The 20,251-nt window shown below is 71.9% G+C and overlaps 2 protein-coding genes, 1 long non-coding RNA gene and 1 pseudogene across 3 annotated transcripts; 3 read left to right on the top strand and 1 right to left on the bottom strand.

Moving 5' to 3' along the window:
* Window positions 1-300: 300 nt before the first annotated feature.
* On the bottom strand, window positions 301-5,738 carry LOC137467155 (mitogen-activated protein kinase kinase kinase 11-like; annotated as a pseudogene).
* A 1,418-nt stretch (window positions 5,739-7,156) lies between these two features.
* On the top strand, window positions 7,157-9,440 carry LOC137467103 (pecanex-like protein 3). The gene is made up of 5 exons (XM_068178663.1): window positions 7,157-7,357; window positions 8,211-8,404; window positions 8,559-8,643; window positions 8,746-8,785; window positions 8,882-9,440. The coding sequence occupies exons 1-5, from the start codon at window positions 7,202-7,204 to the stop codon at window positions 9,421-9,423; spliced, it is 1,017 nt and encodes a 338-aa protein (XP_068034764.1). The 5' UTR covers window positions 7,157-7,201; the 3' UTR covers window positions 9,424-9,440.
* A 1,782-nt stretch (window positions 9,441-11,222) lies between these two features.
* On the top strand, window positions 11,223-17,773 carry LOC137467086 (signal-induced proliferation-associated protein 1-like). The gene is given in 11 exon segments (XM_068178639.1): window positions 11,223-12,010; window positions 12,273-12,394; window positions 12,633-12,659; window positions 12,661-12,819; window positions 13,359-13,533; window positions 14,278-14,381; window positions 14,695-14,852; window positions 15,553-15,976; window positions 16,139-16,297; window positions 16,856-17,127; window positions 17,572-17,773. Coding segments are annotated over 11 exon segments (2,514 nt in total). The 5' UTR covers window positions 11,223-11,298.
* Window positions 17,774-18,192: 419 nt separating this feature from the next.
* Window positions 18,193-19,390, top strand: LOC137467129 (uncharacterized). Its single transcript, XR_010995410.1, has 3 exons — window positions 18,193-18,284; window positions 18,667-18,765; window positions 19,338-19,390. It is a non-coding gene; the product is annotated as an uncharacterized lncRNA (long non-coding RNA).
* Window positions 19,391-20,251: the final 861 nt, after the last annotated feature.

The raw sequence follows: 20,251 nt of genomic DNA, 5'->3' as shown, positions 1-20,251 counted from the left end.
GGATCCCCAAAACTCCTGGGACCCCACCGCGGGGAGATGGAGCCCCCCCCCAAACCCCGGAATCCCCCCCCCCAAACGCCAAAAACCCCGCACTGGGTGGGCGGGGAGATGGGATCCCCCAAACACTGGGACCCCCCAAGGTGGAAAGGACCCCCCCAAAGTGCTAGGACCCCCAGGATGGGCTGTGCGGGCGAATGGGACACCCCCAACCCCAGAGCCCCCCTCCAAGGGGGGTGGGACCCCCAAACACAGGGGCCCCCCCACTCTCGACCCCCCCAAGGCAGGACGAGGCGTCCCCGGCAGTTTTGGGGTCGCGGGAGTTTTATTTGGTCACAGTCGCCCCCCAAAGCTCCCGGGACCCCCGTCCAGTGTCGGGACCGCCCGGGGGCGGGGCTTCCGCTCAGGGGGCGGGGCCTCAGCGCGCCCACCAATCAGGGCGGAGCTTTCTCGTTTGCCCCAGGAGTGGGGCGTGGTTTCCTGCCGTATGGCCCCGCCCATGAGGGGGCGGGGCTTTTGTAATGCCCTTTGCTTTGACCAATGGCGCGCCGGCATGGGCGGGGCTTCCGCCTCTTCAGCTGTCAATCACGGCCCGGCGGGGCGTGGCCTGCGATCCGGGCGGAGCTTGCTGTTGTCAGTCCGTCCATCGCGGCTGCTCATTGGTCGCCGGAGGGTGGCGGGGGCGGGTCCAAGGCGTGGCAAGCACTCTCATTGGTCGGTGAAGGGGTCTCGGGGGCGGGGCTCGGCGGGGGGCGGGGCCCGGCGCGGCCCCGCGGACACGAAGCTCCAGGGGTCGATGCGGGGGCGGAGCGGGGAGGGGCGGGGCCGGGCGGGGCCTGCGGGGAAAGGCGGGGCTGGGGGCGGTGCGATCCCCCCCGAACCTCAAAACTGCCCCGCGACCCCCCTCGAACTGCCCCACGACCACCCAGAACCCCCCATCAGTGCCCCCACGGCCTCCTGAACCCCACCAGAATCCCAGAAATGCCCCACGACCCCCCAGAACTGCCCCAAACCCCCCCATCTCTCCCCCAGAGCCCCACGCCCCCCCCCCCACCCCCCAGTCCCACTCACCCCACTCGGGGGTCCCAGCCGGGCTCAGCTCTCGGGGTCTCCGGGCCCCCCGGGGGGACGGCTGCAGCCCCAGCTCGGGGGTCCCGGGGGTCCGGGCACGACGTGGCTCAGGGGTCCCGGGGGTCCCGGGGGTCCGGGGCTGACTCAGCTCAAGGGTCCCGGGGGTCCGGGCACGGCCCTGCTCAGGGGTCCCGGGGGTCCTGGCTCCCCCTTGCTCGGGGGTCCAGGACCAATTCAGCTCCAGGGTCCTGGGGGTCCGGGCTGGCCTCTGCTCGGGGGTCCCAGGGGTCCTGGGGGTCCCGGGGGTCCGGATTCCACTCGGATCCGGGGACCCGGGGATCCGGGCTCGCCCCTGCTCGGGGGTCCCGGGGGTGCCGGGGGTCCGGACTCCGCTGGGATCGGGGGATCCGGGGGTCCGTGCTCGGCTTGGCTCAGGGGTCCTGGGGGTCCCGGGGGTCCGGACTCCGCTGGGATCGGGGGATCCGGGGCTCTGGGCTTGGCTCGGCTCAGGGGTCCCGGGGGTCCAGGCACGACCAGTCTCGGGGGTCCCGGGTGACTCTGGGGAGCCCAGGGTCCGCTCCCAGCGGCGCGGGGAGAGGCGCAGGAGGCCGGGGGAGGGCGGGGGGCTGCGGGAGGACTCGGGGGGAGCCAGGTCGCGGCCCAGCCCCAGGGACGCCAGCAGGGCCGAGCCCTTCAGCAGCGCCCGCCGCAGCAGCCGGGGGGTCCCTCCCCGAGACCCCCGGCCCTCCTCGGCCTCCGGGGGCCCGGCCTCGCCTGCGGGACACGACGGGGTCAGCGTGGGGAGGGGGACAGCGGGACGGGACCCCCGAGCCCTGAGCCCAGCCACACGCACCGTTGGGGGACGCGTCCCCCGGGCTCAGCTCCTCCGTGTCCAGGTACCAGGTGGTCTCGTCCGGGCGCAGGCGCCGCCTGCGGGGGACACCCGAGTGTCCAGGGGGGTTCCGGTGTCCGGGGAGGGGGGGCCGGACCCCCCTGGCCCCCCCAGACCCCCCCACGGGAGGGTGGGACACACACCTGCCATTGGGGGCACTGGCCCGGCCCCCGCGGCCCCGCGGCGGCTCCTCCTCCTCCTCGGGCTCCACTGGGGACACAGAGCGGGGCAGGGGGACACGGTGTCACCGGGGGTGTCACCGGGGGTGTCAGCGGCGGTGTGATGTCACCGCCCCCCGGGGATGACGTCACTCACGCTGGATGGCGCGCAGGCGGGGGAAGGGGGGGGATTCCCCGGGCCCATCCTCGGGGTCGTGGCTCCGGGGGTCCCCCCCGGGTGAGGCCTGGACCGTCAGGCGGTGCTTGAAATCTGGGCAGGGGGGAGCGCCGGGGTCAGGAGAGCCCCAAGAACCCCCCCAAAACCCCCAATGGGCACCCACACACCCTCCAGCACCCCAAAATCCCCAGAGCCACAAAGCGCTCACAGCTCCCTCAGCACCCCCCAAATGCCCTGGACCCCCAAAGTCCCCAACACCTTCTGCTCCCCCAAGACCTCCCCAAATCCCCTGGACCCCCAACCCAACACCCCCCAAAGTCCCCGAGAATGGTGTTGGGGACTTTGGGGGTCTCCCTAAAGCTCCCCAAGCTCCCTGGCTCCCTCAGCACCCCCAAATCCCCCCCAAGACACCCTGCTCCCCTAAGACCCCCCCCAGAACCCCCCCATCCCCCCAAAGCCTAAATCACTCCCTGCTCCCCCCACGCCCCCCAAAACCCCAGCGCCATCAAAGCCTCCCCATCCCCCCCCAAGCCCCCAGCCCCATTCCCCACCCTGGGGCATGCCAATGAGGTCGGCGGGCTTCCGTGGCCTCCGAAAGGGGGGTCGGCGTCTCTTGGGGGCCGGGGGGGGCCGGGGGGTTCCCCTGAGCATGAGGCTGAGCTCCCGCTCCAGCACCTCCAGCTCCCTGCGCGCCACGGCGGCCTCGCGCTGCCGCAGCGCCTCGGCCTGGGAGCGCTGGGCCCGCGAGGCCCTGGCCACGGCCTCCTCCCGGCTGCGCAGCTCCTGGGGGACACCGGGGGTCTCGGGGTCAAGGGGGTCTCGGGGGGCTCGGGGTCATGGGGGTCAGCGAGGTCATGGAGTCAAAGGAGTGACAGCAGGGCAGGGCGGGGCCACTGGGGAGGAGTCTGGGGATCCCAGTGGGGTTTTGGGGGGATCCTGGGTGTCCTGGGATGGTTCCCCCAATTGTTGAAGGGGTCCAAGGGGGTCTGGGGTGTGCCTGGGTTTTGGGAGTGGTGCCAAGGGTTGGGGAGGGTTGTGGGTTTTAGGGAGTACACCAAGAGTTGGGGGTCCCAGGTGTTGGGGAGGGGGTCCCAGGTGTTCAGGGCAGTGTCCCAGGTGTTTGGGGGGGTCCCAGGTGTTGGGGAGGGGTCCCAGGTGTTCAGAGGGGTGTCCCAGGTGTTTGGGGGGGGGTCCTAGCTGTTGAGGAGGGGTTCTAGGTGCTCATGGTGGGGTGTCCCAGGTGTTTTGGGGGGTCCGAGAAGTTTGGTGGGGGTGGTCTCAGGTGTTTGGGGTATGTCCCAGGTGTTTGGGGAGGGTCCCAGATGCTGGGGAGGGGGTCCCAGCTGCTCAAGGGGTGCCCCAGGAGTTTGGGGGGGGGGGGTGTCCCACCTTCTCCCGTGCCCTCAGCTCGTCGAAGAGCCCCTGGATCTCGCGGCGCCAGGACTCCTGCAGGGAGTGGAAGGACTCGGGGGGCCCCAGCCCCCCCGGCTCCAGCCCCCCCAGGCGCCGCAGGATGGTCCCGAAGCCCGGCCGCCGGTGGGGGTCCTGCTCCCAGCAGGCTGCGGGGGGAACCGGGGCTCTGGGTGGGCGTGGGGGGGCTCCTGGGGAACCCCCACATCCCACAGGCCTCCAGGCACCCCCCGACCCCCCTCCTCCGGGCACCCCCAACCTCCCGAGGGCCCCAATATCCGTAAGCCCCCAACCCCTCTGATCCCCCTCGCCCTCCCCAGCCCCCCGGCCCCCCCGTACCTGCCATGAGCTGGGCGAAGGGCGGGGGGCAGGTGGACGGGATGGGCAGGGTCAGTTTGTTCACGGCCACGCCGTAGGCCACGGCCAGCCCGTCGATGCCCCGGTACGGCACCTCCCCGGTCAGCAGCTCCCACAGCAGCACCCCGTAACTTTGGGGGGGCACGAGGAGGAGGGGGGGGGAGGTCAGACCCCCTCACATCCCCCAAAACCACCCCACAACTCTCCAGGTGCCCCGTAAGGCACCCGGGCACCTCCCAGGCCTGCAGCTCCCGTGACGCCGCACCGACCGGGGAGCCCCAGATCCTCCGCGCGGGAGTTTGGGCACCCCAAACTCCACGCCGGCCCAGAGCTCCCTCCCCGCCAGGACCCCCGGGACCCTTCCCCACCTCCAGACGTCGCTGCCCTTGGAGAAGGTGGATGCCCGGATGACCTCGGGGGCCATCCAGGCGTAGGTGCCGGCCGCGCTCATCTTGGTGGTGCGCTGCCACTCGCGGGCCAGCCCGAAATCGGTAATTTTCAGCGTTTTCCCGCTCACGTCGTCTCCCACCACGGGCTGTGCCAGCAGCACTGCGAGGGCAGGGGCTCAGTGACCCCCCCCAGCCAGCGACCCCCCAACAGCTGGGGTCTCCTCCCCCCTGGAAACCTCGGCGTCTCGCCGGGGACAGCCAGGACCCCCGCCCTGGGGACACTGGGGACCCCAGTAACTGGGATTCCCCACTCTGGGGACCCCAATAGCTGGGATTTCCCACCCTTGGGGATGCTGGGGACCCCAATATCTGGGATTCCTCACTCTGGGGACCCCAATAGCTGGGATTTCCGACTCTGGGGACCCCAATATCTGGGATTCCCCACGCTGGAGTCCCCAGTTATCTGTGATCCCCTACCCTTGGGGACCCTGGTGACTGCCCCCCCCCACCCTGCTACCCCCAACCTCTGCAACCCCCTCCCCTGGAAGACCCCATCCCCCCGTTTAGGACCCCCCCCCCCCACCCAATCTCACCGTTGCTGGACTTGAGGTCGCGGTGGATGAGGGGCACGGGGGTCCCGGCGTGCAGGTACCGCATCCCCCGCGCCACCTGGCGCGCCCAGTCCAGCAGGACGGCGGGGGGGGACCCTGCGGCCGGCCAGCGCCCTGGACAGCGGCCCCCCCCGCCGCGAACTCCATCACCAGGCACAGGTGGGGGGGCTCCAGGCACACGGCTCGCAGCGCCACCACGTTGGGGTGCCGCAGGCGGGCGTAGAGCCGCGCCTCCCGCCGCAGGCTGGCCGCCCCCGCCGCCCCCGCGTCCCCCCGCGCCGCCTTCACCGCCACCACCTGGCCCCGCCACGTGCCCCGGAAGACGCGGCCGAAGCCCCCGGCCCCGATCACCTCCTCCAGCCGCAGCTCCCCGAAGGCCGCCCGGGCCGGTTCCCAACCCCCCGGTGGCGATGGGGAGCGGGAGCCCCCCGGGGATGGCGGGGAGGGAGAGCGGGACCCCCCCGGGGATGGCGGGGACGGGGAACGGGACCCCGCGGGGGATGGGGAAGGGGAGCGGGACCCCCTGGGGGAAGGGGGGAAAGGGGAGCGGGAGCCCTGTGGGAAGAGGGGGGACAGGGGGGGTGATGGGGAAAGGGGGGGGGAAGGGGAGTGGGACCCCGCCGGGGGGGATGGGGAGGGGGATGCCCGGCCCCACTCCATGGGGTGCTCCCCCCCCCAGCCCCGGACCCCAGCGATGGCGCTGGGGGGGCTTGGGGGTCCTGTGGGGGGCTGGGGGGTCCTGTAGCTGCTCGGGGGTTCCTCGGTGGCCCTTTGGGTGCGCCGGGGGGGGGGAGGGGTCTGTGGGTGCGCCGGGGGGGGAGGGTCTATAGGTGCCCGGGGGACCCCATGGGGTCCCTTTATGTCCTGGGGGTCACTGGGGTCACCTGAGCCCTGCAGGTGCTGCCTGTAAGGTCTGACAGCTCTGGGGGTCCCAGTGCAGCCCCCGGGGGGGTTATGGGGGTGCCTAAGGGTCCCCTGGGGTGCCCCACACCTTCCGGCGGTCCCTGTGGTCCCTTATAGCTCCTATAGGTCCCGTATCGGTCCCTTCAGCTGCCGAGGGTCCCTGCGGGGACCTCAACTGTCCTGGGGTCCCTATGGGTCCTGGGGGTCCCGATGGATCCCTGGGGGTCCCTATGGATCCTGGGGGTCCCCTACGGGTTCCCCGCGGGTCCCTACGGTCCCTGTTGCTCCTCAGAGTTTCGGCAGGTCCCTGGGGATCCCCACGATCCCCGTGGCTCCAATGGGTCCCTGCAGCTCCCCGGGGGTCCCCGCGCCCCCTCCCCGGCCGCCACAACCCCCTGCGGGCCCCGGAGTCCCTCCGCCCCCCGCCCCGGTCCCCCTCCCTCCCCGTCCTCGGTCCCCTCCTCCCCGTCCCGTCCCCCGGGGCCCCCCGCGCCCCGTCCCGTCCCCGCCTGGTCCCGCCGGAGCCCCCGCGGCCCGGAGGGGGGAGGAAGCGGCGTCCGGCGGCGTCCCCGGGGGGGGGCAGGGGGCGGCCCGGCCGCTCTGGGCTCCCGGGGGTCCGGCGGATCCCCGCGCTGGCTGAGGCGGCCCCGGGAAGGCGGAGCCGGGACATTGTCACCGGGACAAAGGAAAAGGAACCAGCGCCGGACGGGGCGGGCCGGGGGCACCGGACGCCGTGGGTGGGGGGGGGGGGGGACCGGACGAGAGGCCGGCGCGGGGAGGGGGAGCGGCCCTGAGCCCGGCGCGCCCCCCGGGACCCCCGCACCGGGCTGCGGGAGGCGCTGCTGCCCCGGGGGCCTCACGGAACACCGTGAGCGGAGCCCGGAGGGGCGGCGGGGCGGGCCCGGGCCCGGATACCGGCCTGGGGAGGGGTCCCGTGTGTGCCCCCCCCCCTCCCCCGTTCCGGCGCGGGGTCCCCAAGGCCGGGGTGCGGTGACGCCCGGCGCCGCTGGGGGGCGCCCTCCGCGCGGGGGGCACGGCGGGCTTGGCCACGCCCACACCCGGAAAGAGGCGTGGCTTATCCGCACGAGCGGGCGGGGTTAACGGGAGGGGCGTGTCCTCCCCGCCGTCGTGACGTCATTCTCGCGCGCACCCGGAAGCGGCGCCGGGACCGGGCGGGGGGTTCGGGGGTCCCGGGGAGGGGTCGCGCGGTGGGGGGGGGGGGTCCCGGCGCCGCCATGGCGGGGGCGGCGGTGCTGCAGGTTCTCCGGCAGGGCGTGTGGGCCTCGCTGACCGGCGGCTGCTTCCTGGAGCCTCAGCTGGGCGCCTTCGCCAACTGCGTGCGGCTCTACGTGTGGCTCTTCCTGCTCGGGCTGCCGCTCGGCCTCTACTCGGTGCACCGGGACGGGGCTGGGGGGCTCCGGGGGGGCTCCCGGGGGGGCTCCGGGGGTCCTCGGGCTGCTCTGAGGGGTGAGGGAGGAGTTGAAGGGGAGGATGCGTGGAGATGGGGGGGTTGGGGGTCTTTGGCGGGGAATATGGGGGGGACTTCGGAGGGGATTTAGTGGGGTCTTTAGGGAGGCTTTGGATGTCTTTAGAGGGGTGTTCGGGTTTTTTTTGGGGTGTTTAGGGAGTCTTTAGAGGGGTCTTTGGGGGTCTTTAGAGGAGTCTTTGTGGGGACGTTAGAGTGTCTTTGGGGGGCTCGTTAGGGGTCTTTGGGGCGGGGGTCTATGGGGATCTTCAGGGAGTCTTTAGAGGATCTTTGGGGGGACTTACGAGGGTCTTGAGGGGATCTTCAGCGGCGACTTTAGAGGGGTCTTTGGGGGATCTTCCGGGGGGTCTCTGGGGAGACTTGTGAGGGTCTTTGGGGGGTTTTGGATGTCTTTAGGAGGACTTTAGAGGGGTCTTTGGGGAGTCTTTAGCAGGGTCTTTAGAGGGTCTATAGGAGGCCCTTAGAGGGTCTTTAGGGGGATCTTTAGAGGGTCTTTAGGGGGGTCTTTAGAGGGTCTTTAGGGGGGTCTTTAGAGGGTCTTTAGGGGGAGCTTTAGAGGGAGCTTTAGAGGGTCTTTAGGGGGGTCTTTAGAGGGTCTTTAGGGGGATCTTTAGAGGGTCTTTAGTGGGTCTATAGGGGGAGCTTTAGGGGGTCTTCAGGGGGAGCTCTAGGGGGTCTTTAGGGGGTCTATAGGGGGAGCTTTAGGGGGTCTCTGGGGTTTTTTATGGGGTGCTGACCCCCCCCGCCCCGGTGTGCAGGCGCTGCCCCCCTCCCCCGCCGTGGCCGCTCTCTACTGCGGGCTCGTGGCCGCGTTTTTCGGGGCCGTCAAGGCCGTGACGTTCCGGCTGCACGCGCGCCTGGACCGGGGCGGCGACCCCGAGCGGGACCCCGAGGAGGGGGCGGCGGCGCTGCTGCCCCCCCGCAGCCCCGAGGAGCGGGACGGGACCCCCGGGTGAGTCTGAGGGGCTGGGGGTGGGAGGGGGATTTTGGGGGCTGGGGAGGGCATCCTGTGGGTCTTTGGGGGTTGGGGGGGAGGGGGGTTTGGGGGTCGCTTCGTGTCGGCCCCTCCCCCCCGCCATCCCCCTCTCACCTCTGACCCCACACAGCCCCGCCGGGGGGGGTCTGCAGCTCTCGGTGCTGCGGTGGCCGAGCGCGACCCCCCCTCAACTCTGCGGCTTCAACCAACTCTCGGTGAGTGGGGGGGCGGGGGGGGAGGAGAACGGGCCCTGAGACCCCCCCCCCCCAAACACAGAGACCCCCCCCCACCACCCACCTGATGTCACCTGTCCCCAGGAGCTGCTGCCACGCCTGGACACCGCCACCGGGGCTGGGGGTGAGCAGCACCGGGACCCCCCCCTCCCGGGCCTTGGGACCCCCCCCCCCGGGCCTTGGGACCCCCCCCCTAAACCCCCTCTCGTGTCCCCCCCAGAGCTCCGGGGCATCCTCACGGCCGCTGACCGGGACTGGCTGCGCTCGGTGGGTGCGGGGGGGGGCCTGGGGGGGGCACACGGCCTTGGGGGGGGGCCCCGATGGGGCTGGGGGCGATGCCAGGACCCCCCTGAGCCTCCCCCCGCCTCCAGCCCCGGGGGGCTGCCCTGCAGGGCCGGGGGTCCCGCCCGGCAGCCCCCCCCCATCACCCCCCCTGGGCGGGGGTCCCGGCAGCACCTGCCCCACCCCCACCCCCCCGCGGACCCCCAGGACCCCCCCTTGATGGCTGGGGAGGAGGGGGGGGGCTCTGAGGGTGAGGCAGGTGAGACCCCCCCCTCACCCCGGTGGGACGAGAGTGGGGGGGGGACCACAAAATGGGGGGGGGGGGGTCACTGGGATATTTTGGGGTGTCCAGCTCCACGTGGGGGGGCTGGGCCCTGGGGGGGGTCCCTGGGGCTGGAGGGGGGGGCTGCCCTGAACCTGGGGAGTGTTTGGGGGGGCTTTGTCACGCTGTCGGTTTGGGCGGCGATAACGAGAAATTAACAAATTAATAAATAAATAAAGCCCCTAACGGTTCCAAACTCGGCTTTTTTTTGTGTTTTTTTTTTTAATTTTATTTTTGGTTTTCCCGCCACGCTCAGAGCGCGGGGGGGGGGGGAGGGGGGGGAGGTACACAGACACCTGACCCCTGGATTGGGGAGGGGGTGCAGGGAGCTGTGGGGGGGGGGGGTTCTGAGGAGCCGTTTGAGCCCCCCCGCCCCCCCCCCCCGGCGGTGGGAGGAAGCGGCAGAAGGGAAGGGCGGGGGCGCGGCCGCCGGGAGCCGCCGCAGCCGCTCGGAACGGGGGGTCCGGCACGGCTGGGACCCCCCCCCCCACCCCAGCCCCCCACGGACAGCCGGGACCCCCGGCTGGGGGTGACACCCCGCCCGCCCCCTCCCCAGGACGGTGACAGTGACAGGAGGGGCCGTAGGTAGGAATTGGTGGGGGGGGGGGGGGGGGGTTGTATGGGGGGGGTCCCCAGGGGAAGGGTCTCACCCCCCGGGGGAGGGGGGGCGTTACTCGAGGGTCTCTTGGCACCCCAACCCCAATATCCTGTCCCCAGCACCCCCCCCCATCAACCCGGGTGACCCCCCCCCACCCCCCCCCCCCCCGCGACCCTCAGGCTTTTCCCCAGGGCTGCCACTTTTCATGGGGGGGGGGGGGGGGGTCCCAGGAGATCTGGGGACCCGCGGGTGCCCCCCCCACCCTCTCCCGCGCCCCTCCCCCAATCCCTGCCCACCCTGAGCCACCTGTACCCGGGGGGGGGGGGTCACCCATCCTGTCCCCCCCCACCCCCGGATTAACGGGGTTTAAACAGATGGGGAGGGGTCTGGGGGGGGCAGGACGGTCTGGGGGATTTTTGGGGGGGGGGCGGACGCCGCTTCCTTCGGGGGGGGGGACGGGGGGGGGCCGGACGCCGGGTCCTGCAGCCGGAGAAGGGAAGTTGGGGGGGGCCGGACGCCCGAGTTCACGCCGGGGGCAAGGTCAGGAGCGGGGGCTCGGCGGGGCGGGGGGGTTGAGGAGGGGGTCTCTGGAGGTGAGGGGGACCCCCGGGTGGTGGGGGTCAGTGCGGGGGGGGGCGGGGGGAGCTCTTGGGGGGCAGCATTTTGGGGGCCGTCGGCCGCCGACACTTCCTGGATGGCAGGAAACCGCTGGCGGCGGCACGTCCGGGCCCCCCCCAAACATCCCCCGGGCCCACAACTTCCCCGCGGACCCCCCCGGACCCCCCCAAACCCCCTCGGAGCCCCCCGGAACCCCGGGGCTGCTGGGGACAGCGCGGGTCCAGGCCGGGAGCCAGGCTGAAGAGGGAGCCGCGTGTCCGGGGGGGTCCCAGGTGCCTCAACCCCCCCCCCCCCCACCAGCAGCGTTTTGGGGTCCGGGTAGCGAGGGGGGGGGGGAGGGGGAGGTGGGGAGGGGGTCTGGGGGATGGAGGGACGGACACGGCGGGACAGAGGGACACGGAGAAGGGGGCGGAGGGATGAGGAGCCCCCCCTGACCCCCCGTGTCCCCCCCCAGGTGTCAGCGGCGCCCCCCACCCCAGCGATCGCCGCGGCCGGAGCCCCCCCCCGGGTCCCCCCCATTGAGGCGAGCCGGAGAGGGGCGCGTGGGAAAAGGGGCGGAGCCTCCCGCACGCGGGAATTCGCGGGCAGCCAATCGGCGCGCGGGGCCCGTTCCCACGTTCCCATTGAGAAATCGCTGCCTGCGGGATCCCCGCTACAACCGGGGGGGGCCCGGAGGGGGGCCTGGGGGGTTCCCTGAGGATCCGGGGATCCTGGGGAGTCCCCGGGGGTCCAGAAGGGTCTCAGAGGTGCCCCTGGGGGTCTCGGAGAGTGATTGAGGGGTCCTAGGGATTCTCGGTGGGGGGTTTTGGGGGGGGCCATGCAGTCCGATGACCTCTTCCTCCGAAAAATGCGGGGTCCCTTGGCCCGGCCGCCCCCCTCCCCGGCCCCCCCCGTGGCGGCCGGGGGGGTCCCCTCTCCGCCCCCCTCCCCGGGGGGAGCCGCCCCCCCCCGGCAGCGCAGCAGCAGCGAGGCGGCCCTGGGGAGGCCCCCGGAGGACGGGGGGGGGTCCCCGGCGGGGGTGTCCCCCCGCAGCCGCACCCAAAGCCACGAGGAGGCGGCGGGGGGGGGCAGCCCCACGTCCCCCCGCTTCCGCGACCCTCTGCTGCTGCTGGGGCTGGCGGCGGGCGGGGGGGACCCCGATTTCTTCCCCCGCCCACCCTGGAGCCCCCTCCTCGCCCATTATGACGTTCAAAGCATCCTCTTCGACCCCACCGAGCCCCCCCCGGGCCCCCCCGGCCTCATCTCGGGGGCTTCGGCCGCTCACCTGGAGCCCGAGGAGCCCCCCGGGTCCCCCCGCGGCGCCCCCGGCCCCGAGGCGCTGGTGCTGAGCTGCCCCCGCTTCTGCTGCGAGACGGGGGGGGAGCAGGAGCCGGGGCTGGGGTCCCCCCGGGGCCCCCCCGGGCCGGGGCAGCTCCCGAATGCGGCGGTGGCGGTGCTGGAGGAGCCCCCGGCGGGGGCGCGACCCCCCCACCCCATCGAGCACAGCGATGAGGGCGCTGAGTATTACCGCAAGTACTTCTATGGGAAAGGTGAGCTGGGGGGGCGGGGGGGAGGAAATGGGGGTCGGGGGGCGCGGGAGGGGGGGGCACACAACTGATACCCCAAGGGACAGGTGGGGAGGGGGCGTTTGGGGGGGGCTGTGAGGGTCCCGACCCTGCCTGACCCCCCCAGAGCATCGGAAGCTGTCGGGTGAGAACGCCCAGAGCCGGGGGGGGGCTGTCGGGGGTTTGGGGGCGTCTTGGGGGGGTTCTGGGGATCCCGACCCCCTCAGATCTGCCCCCCTTCCTCCAGAGCACCACAATCTGCTGGGCGAGGACCCCCGGCTGGGGCCCGTGGCCGTGTCGCTGCGGCGGGAGGAGAAGGAGGGGGCGCGGCCGCAGGTGCTGCACAGGATCATCCTGCGCACCTGCCAGGTGAGCCGGGGGGGCTGGGGGGCAGGACCCTCCGGGGGGGTGGGAATCAGGGGGTTGGGGGTCCCGGGAGGGGGGGGAGAGTCAGGGGTCGGCGAGGCTGGGGGTTAAGGAGAGGCGAAATCAGAAAAAAGCCCCATAGGGACCCCCCCCCCCCAGCGGGGTGCTCAGGGTGGGGGCACCACGAGTTTCCCCCCCCCCATCCAAAACTGACCCCTCCCGCCGTGCCCCCCCCCCCCAGCTGCGGACGCTGCGGGGGTCGGTGCCTGGAGGAGGCGCTGCCCCCCGGCTGCCGCCCCCCCGGGGCACGGGGGGCGCCCCCCCGGAAGCTGCTGGAGCTGCTGCTGCCCGGGCTGGCCGTGGGGGGGCTGCGCCTCGCCCCCTCCCCCGCCGTGCAGGAGACCCTCCTCAAACTGGACGAGCAGGGGGTGAGGGGGGGCCCGGGGAGGGGCGGAAGTAGTGGGGTGGGGTGGGATGGGGATGGGATGGGGATGGGATGGAAATGGGAAGGGGTGGGATCCATGGGATCCATGGGATCAGTGAGTTGGGATCCATGGGATGGGATGGAATACTGGAGTAATGGGATAATGGGATGGAATGGGATACTGGGGTAATGGGGTCCATGGGATCAGTGGGATCACTGGGTTGGGATCCATGGGATGGGATGGAATGAGATATTGGGATAATGGGATGGGATCCATTGGATGGGGTGGGATAATGGGATGGAAGGGGATACTGGAATAATGGGATAATGGGATCCATGGGATCAGTGAGTTGGGATCCATGGGATGGAATGGGATACTGGGGTAATGGCATAATGGGATCCTGGGATGGGATACTGGGATCCTGGGATGGGATACTGGGATAATGGGATCAATGGGATAATGAGACAACGGGATCCTGGGATGGGGTGTGGTGGGATGGGGACCCCCGTGCGAGGTCCCCGTGCCCCCCCCGGGCCCCCCAGGTGAGCCGGCAGCGCAAGGTGGGGGTGCTGTACTGCCGGGCGGGGCAGGGCTCCGAGGAGGAGATGTACAACAACGAGGGGCCCGGGCCGGCCTTCGAGCAGTTCCTGGCCCTGCTGGGCACCCGCGTGAGGCTGCGCGGCTTCGGCGGCTACCGGGCACAGCTGGACACCCGCAGTGAGCGTGGGGACACAGGGACGCGGGGGGGAAATGGGGACATGGGGGGACACGGGGAAACCGGGACACATGGGGGGCATGGGGACATGGAGGACACAGGGACATGGGGACATGGAGGGGACATGGGGACACCGGGACACAGGGGGGACACGGGGACATGAGGGGGACACGGGGACATGGAGGGGACATGGGGACATGGAGGACATCGGGACACATGGAGGGCATGGGGACGTGGAGGACACAGGGACATGGGGACATGGAGGGGACATGGGGACATGGGGACACGGGGGGGACACGGGGACATGGAGGACATCGGGACACATGGGGGGCATGGGGACATGGAGGGGACATGGGGACACGGGGACATGGAGGGGACATGGGGACATGGGGACACGGGGGGGACACGGGGACATGGGGGGGACACGGGGACATGGGGGGGACACGGGGACATGGAGGACATCGGGACACATGGAGGGCATGGGGACGTGGAGGACACAGGGACATGGGGACATGGAGGGGACATGGGGACACGAGGGGACACAGGGATGTGGGGACTTGGAGGGGACAGGGAATTTAGGGGGCAGTGGGATGGGGACATGGACAGTGTGAGGAGAGGGGGACATGGGGGGACACACGGACACCGGGGGGACACGGGGACTGGGGGACACAGGGTCATGGGGAGGGGGCTCCCCGGCAGGGTGGGGGGTCCCCGGCAGGGTGGGGGCTCAGGCCGTGCCCCCCCAGCCGACTCCACGGGCACGCACTCGCTGTACACCACGTACCACGGCTACGAGGTGATGTTCCACGTCAGCACCATGCTGCCCTTCACCCCCCGCAACCCCCAGCAGGTACCGGGGGGGGGTCCTGGGGGGGTCTTGGGGGGTCCCAGGGTCGTGGGAGGGTCACAGAGGGGTCACGAGGTCACAGAGGGTGATGGGGGTCTGTAGGGTCTGGGGTCCCCCCAGTGCTGCTCTTCACCCCCAGCAGGAGCTCAGGGAGGTCGTGGGAGCTGGGGGTCCCTCTGAACCCCCCCGTGACAGTTTTGGGGCTCTGATCCCCCTCTGAACCCCCCCCCGTGACAATTTTGGGGCTCTGATCCCCTTCTGAACCCCACCCGTGACAGTTCTGGGGGCTCTGACTCCTCTCCCCCTCCCCCCGTAGCTGCTGCGGAAGCGCCATATCGGCAACGATATCGTGACAATCGTGTTCCAGGAGCCGGGGGCGCTCCCCTTCTCCCCCCGCGCCCTCCGCAGCCACTTCCAGCACGTTTTCATCGTGGTGCGGGTGCACGAGCCCTGCACCCCCAAAACCGCCTACAGGTGGGGTGGGGGTCCCCGGAGGGGGCTGGAGGTCCCCGGGGGTCTCAGACAGGGGTGGGGGGCTCACACGAGGGGTTCTGGGGGTCCCCGGAGGGGGCTGGAGGTCCCCGGGGGTCTTAAACAGGGGTGGGGGGGCTCACACAAGGGATTGTGGGGGTCCCCGGAGGGGGCTGGAGGTCCCTGGGGGTCTCAGACAGGGGTTCTGGGCATCCCCGCTGGCTCCTGAAGGGATGGGGGGGTCAGTTGGGGGTTCCAGGGGTCCTCGAGGGGGTCTGGAGCTCTCCGAGGAGTTGGGAGCTCTGGGCAGGGGGGCTGGGGGGGGTCCCCAAAACCTCCTAAAAGGGCTGGGGGGGCTCAGCCGGGGCTGTCCGGGGGTCGCCGACGGCTCCTGAAGGGCTGGGGGAGCTTTTCCTGGGCTCTTTGGGGGTCTTTGGGGTCTCTCCTGGATTTTTGGGGTGACACGCGGCCCTGGGGTTGGGGGGGCTCGCAGGAACATGGGGGATCTGGGGGGGGGGGACTTGCAGAGACTTTTGGGGTCTTCCCAGGCTTCTCTGGGGGTCTCAGCATTCCTGGGGGGGGGTCCCCCACCCTTGGGGATCTCAGCATTCCTGGGGGGGTCTCTGCTGCTTCCTGGGAGTCTCCCAGAGATTTTGGGGTCTCTTAACCCCCACCCCCTCTTTCCCCCCTCCCTCCCCCCCAGCGTGGCCGTGGTGCGGCCGGAGGACACCCCCCCATTCGGGCCGGCTCTGGCGGAGGGGCAGCGGTTTTTGGGGGGCTCGGGGCTGCGCCCCTTCCTGCTGGCCAAGGCCATCAACGGCGAGAACGCGGCGGCGCGGGGGGGGCGCCTGGGGGCCATGGCGGCGCGCACCCGCCGCCAGTACCTGCAGGAGCTGCTGCGCGCCCACGCCGGGGGGGCCCCGCTGCCCGCGCCCCCCCGGGGGCTCCCCACGCTCGGGGGGCTCCTCCGGGGGGGCTCCGCCTCGGGGGGTTCCCCGCCCGGGGCGGGGGCGGCGGCGGCGGTGGCGGGGGCGTTGGTTTGGGGGGCCCGCGCCGAGCGGGGGGGCCCCGGGGGGGCCGAGCTGCCGTGCCTGCTCGGGGTGGCCGCCGAGAGGCTCGTGGTGGTCGCCGCGCCGGCCGGGGCGGTCGCCAATCGTTGCTTGGGGGTGGCTGCTGCGAGTTCAGCGCAGAATCGAGCGCACGACCTCGGGGGGATCCCCCAAAACTCGGGGGGGCACCCAGGGGAGCCCCCCCGGCAGGCGGGCACGGTCGCCACCGCGCCGGGGGAGGTGGCCACGGGCGGCGGGACGCTGTTCAGCTGCGCCTGCCGGGACGTGCTGGGCTGGGGCTTCTCCGAGGGCCGCCTGGAGATCTTCCACGGCGCGGGCGAGTGGCTCGGGCTGCGCTTGCCCCGCGGCGCCGCCCCGCAGGTGGTGGCCAGGCTGCAGGTGAGAGACTGGGCGCGACTGGGAGCAAACGGGGAGCGGCACTGGGGGGGGATTTGGGGGGGATTTGAGGGTTCTGGGGGGATTTGAGGGGCCTGGGAGGGTTTTGGGGGGGGGGGGTCGGGAGGCTTTGAGGGATTTGAGGGGGCTGGGATGGTTTTGGGGAGGATTTGAGGGTGATTTGGGGGTCCTGGAGGCCGTCGCCTAGGGGGGTTTTGGGGGGGGGATTTGGGCAGTGACCCGTGGGGTGAGCACCCCCCGGGGTGGCCGCGGTCCTCAAGCCCCACCGGAGCTGGTGACGTGGGGGGTGGGGGTCCCTTGAGCCTTTCCCCCCCCCTTAAGACAGTGACACGGGGGGGCTCTGGGGAGCTCTAGGGGGGGTCTCAGTATCCCTAACCCGTGACACGGGGGGCTCTGGGGGGGGGGGGTCTCAGTGTCCCTAACTCGTGACACGGGGGGCTCTGGGGGGGGGTCTCAGTGTCCCTAACCCGTGACACGGGGGGCTCTGGGGGGTCTCCATGGGGGGGCTCTCACTGTCCCCAACCCCTGCCCCCCCCCCAGGCCGTGACCCGCGGCTGCGAGGCGCAGGAGCTGGCTCTGCCGCGGGGGGCCGGGGGTCGCCGCGGGTTCCGCGTGGACCCCTCGGGGGTGGTGACGGCCGTGACGCGCTTCTCGTTCGCCGAGACCGCGGGGCTGCGCCCGGGGGCGCGGCTGCTGCGCGTGGGGCGCTGCCCCCTCCCCCGGGGGGACCCCCGCAGGCTGCGGGCGCTGCTGCGGAGACCCTCGGGACCCCTGACCCTGCTGCCCCCCGACCGCGACGGGCGGCCCCGGCGGTGAGCGGGGGGCTGGGGGGGGAGATGGGGGGTTTGGGGGGGGAATTTAGGGGGAATTTGGGGGGTCTGGAGGGGTTTGGGGGGGAATTTGGGGGGGAGGAGGGGGGATTTGGGGGGTTTCATGGGGGAATTTGGGGGGTCTGGAGGGGTCATGGGGGAATTTGGGGGGGAGGAGGGGGAACTTGGGGGGATTTGGGGGTTTCATGGGGGAATTTGGGGGGACTGGAGGGGTTTGGGGGATCAGGAACTTGGGGGGTCTGGAGGGGTTTGGGGAGGAGTGGGGGAATTTGGGGGGATTGGGGGGACTCTGAGGATTATGGGGGGCTCGGGAGAGAATGGGGGGAGCAGGAGGGGTTTGGGGGGGTCATGGTGACACAGGTGGGACCGGGACACCCCCCCCCCCAGTGTCCCTCCCCCTCCTCAGTGTCCCCCCCGCCCCCCCAGGAGTTTCTCGGAGCTCTACGCCCGCTCGCTGGAGCAGGGCCGGGGCTCGGGGGGGGACCCCGGCCCTGGGGACCCCCGCGGGGACATCGGGGACACCAGCAGCGACTCGGGGGGGGACAGCGACACGGGGGGAGGCCGGGGGGGGCCCGGGGGGGCTGCCCCCCGACACCCTGCGGCTCCTGCAGGCGCTGGCGCTGGATGAGGAGAGCACCCCCTTCCCCCCCGGCCCCCCCAGCCCGCGGAGCCCCAAAAACCCCAGCGGGGGCGACCCCAGCCCGTGAGTGAGCCCGGACACGGGGAGCGCGCCCCAAATCCCCTGGGGAACCCCCAAATCCCCCCTGGGAACCCCCAGAATTGTCACACACACCCCCCCCCCCCCCCCCCGATGCCCCAGGTCCCCCCTGGCTGACCCCACTCCGGACCTGCTGCTGCTGCACCACAGCCCCCCCCCCGGCCGGCGACCCGGTGAGCCCCCCCCGTGTCCCCAAATGTCCCCCCATGCCCCCCCATCCCCTTGTGTCCCCAAATGTCCCCCCCGTGTCCCCAATGCGCCCTCAGTGCCTTCCACATGTCACCCCCCGTGCCCCCCATCCCGCTGACCCCCCCCCCCCCGCCGTGTCCCCAGGGTCCCCCCCCGGATTCCGCTGCTCCTGCGGCCCCCCCCGAGCCCAGCCCCCCCTTGGGCCCCTCGCTGCGACATTCCCTGGGCAGGCGTGAGTGCTGCGACCCCCCCGTGTCCCCCCCGTGTCCCCTCCTGTGTCCCCCACTTTGTCCCCCGCGTGTCCCCCTTTTGTCCCCTCCTTTGTCCCCCCATTCCCCCCCCTTTTTCCCCCCCTGTGTCCCCTCTTTGTCTCCTCCCATCCCCCCCGTGTTCCCCCCCGTGTCCCTCCATCCCCCATCCCCTGGGGATGTCCCCAAATCCCCCTCAAGATGTCCCCAAACCCCCTCAGGGTGTCCCCAAACCCCCTGGGGCTGTCCCGTGTCACCCGAATTGTCCCCTGGGCCTGATTCCCGTCCCCCCCACGGGGGTGTCCCTGTCCCCCCCCAACCCCGGAGGGGTCCCCCAGTGTTGTCCCCTCCTCCCCCACCCCGCAGTGCTGTCGGGGTCTGGGGACCCCCAGGAAGACGAGTGGGACGTCATCGCCCGCCTGGCCACGGCCTGCAGCGGGGTCCTGGAGGCCATCGCCCGGGGGGGTGAGGGGCTTGGGGGGATCCTGGAGGGGGGGGGGGGGGTTGGGGGGGGTCTTTCGGGGAATTGGGGGGGGTTTGGGGGGGTGTTGAGGGGGTTTTGGAAGTTTTGGGAGGGGGGGGGTGGTTTGGGGGTCCTGGAGGCCATTGCCCGCGGGGGTGAGGGGCTCTGAGGGTGTCTGGAGGGATTTGGGGGGGTTTGGGGGGGGTGTTGGGGGGGATCTGGGGGGGTTTGAGGGGGTTTTGGGGTCCTGGAGGCCATTGCTTGGGGGTTGATAGGGCTTTGGGGGGAACTGGGGGAGCTTCCAGGGGGTGTAGGGGTCTTTGGTGGGGTTTGGGGGGTAATTGGGTGGGCTGTGGGGGGATTTGGGGGGGGTTGGGGGGATCTGGAGGGGTTTGGGGGGGTTGGGGGGGGTTCTGGGGTCCTGGAGGCCATTGCTTTGGGGTTGATGGGGCTTTGGGGGGGTTTTGGGGGGATTGACTGGGGGGATCAAAGGGATTGAAGAGATTTTGGGGGGAGCTGGGGGTGGTGGGACCCCCTAATTCGGGACCCACCCCCCCAAATTCCCCCCGCCCAGGGCAGCAGCTCCGGGAGCTCCCCCAGCCCAGCCTGAGCCCAGCAGCGCCCGAGGATGAGTATGGAGGGGGAAGGGGGGATTTGGGGGGGTCGGGGGGGGTCCCCATGAGGGTCCCACCCCCTCCTGTGCCCCCCCCGCAGGTCGCAGAGGCTCTCGGAGAAGGTGGCGCAGCTGGAGGCGGCGCTGAAGCGGCTGCAGGACGATCTGCAGGAGGTGGGGGGCACTGGGGGGCACTGGGGGGGACTGGGGGGAACTGGAAGGCATTGGGGGGCACTGGGAGGGAGTGGGAGGCACTTGGGGGGGCACTGGGAGGGAGTGGGAGGCACTGGGGGGGGCACTGGGAGGGACTGGGAGGAAATGGGGGGCACTGGGTGCTTCTGTGGGTGGCCCCGGGGGTCTCTGGGGGTCTCGGGTTGTCCCCGTGTGTCCCCGGGGGGTCTCACGGGGGTCCCCGGGCAGGGCCACGAGGCGCAGCAGCGGCTCCGGGCCGAGCTGCGGCGGCTGCGGCAGGGCCAGGACGACGCCAACGAGCGGCTGAGCCGGGTCACGAGGCTGCTGCGACCCCCGGGGACCCCCGAGGACCCCCGGGGACCCCCGAGAGTCCCTGAACCCCCCTGAGAGCCCCTCACCCCCCCCCCGCCCCGGACAGCCCGACCCCCCCGGGGACACCCTGACCCCTCCTGGGGACCCCCAGACCACCGACCCCCCCCGGGACACCCTGACCCCCCCCGGGGACCCCCCCTTGTGCCCCCCCCAACTGTGAAACTGAAGCTGTGACACTCCCCCGTGCCCCCCACCCCGCGCCGTGCGACACTGGAAGACCCCCACGTCCCTGTCCCCCCCCCCGTGTGACAACGTGACACTGGAACCCCCCCCCGTGTGACACCGGGACCCCCCCGTGTCCCCCCCCGTGT

The sequence above is a fragment of the Anomalospiza imberbis genome, unplaced genomic scaffold (genome assembly GCF_031753505.1).
Source record: "Anomalospiza imberbis isolate Cuckoo-Finch-1a 21T00152 unplaced genomic scaffold, ASM3175350v1 scaffold_52, whole genome shotgun sequence".
NCBI classification, from domain to species: Eukaryota; Metazoa; Chordata; class Aves; order Passeriformes; family Viduidae; genus Anomalospiza; species Anomalospiza imberbis.
The sequence above is the reverse complement of the archived record's forward strand: the minus strand, read 5'-3'. Positions and strand labels throughout refer to the sequence as shown.

Coding starts and splice junctions, on each gene's coding strand:
- LOC137467103 (XM_068178663.1), top strand. CDS start 7,202: ATGGCGGGGGCGGCGGTGCTGCAGGTTCTCCGGCAGGGCGTGTGGGCC. Junction 7,358..8,210: donor TGCCGCTCGGCCTCTACTCG/GTGCACCGGGAC, acceptor CCCGGTGTGCAG/GCGCTGCCCCCCTCCCCCGC. Junction 8,405..8,558: donor GAGCGGGACGGGACCCCCGG/GTGAGTCTGAGG, acceptor GACCCCACACAG/CCCCGCCGGGGGGGGTCTGC.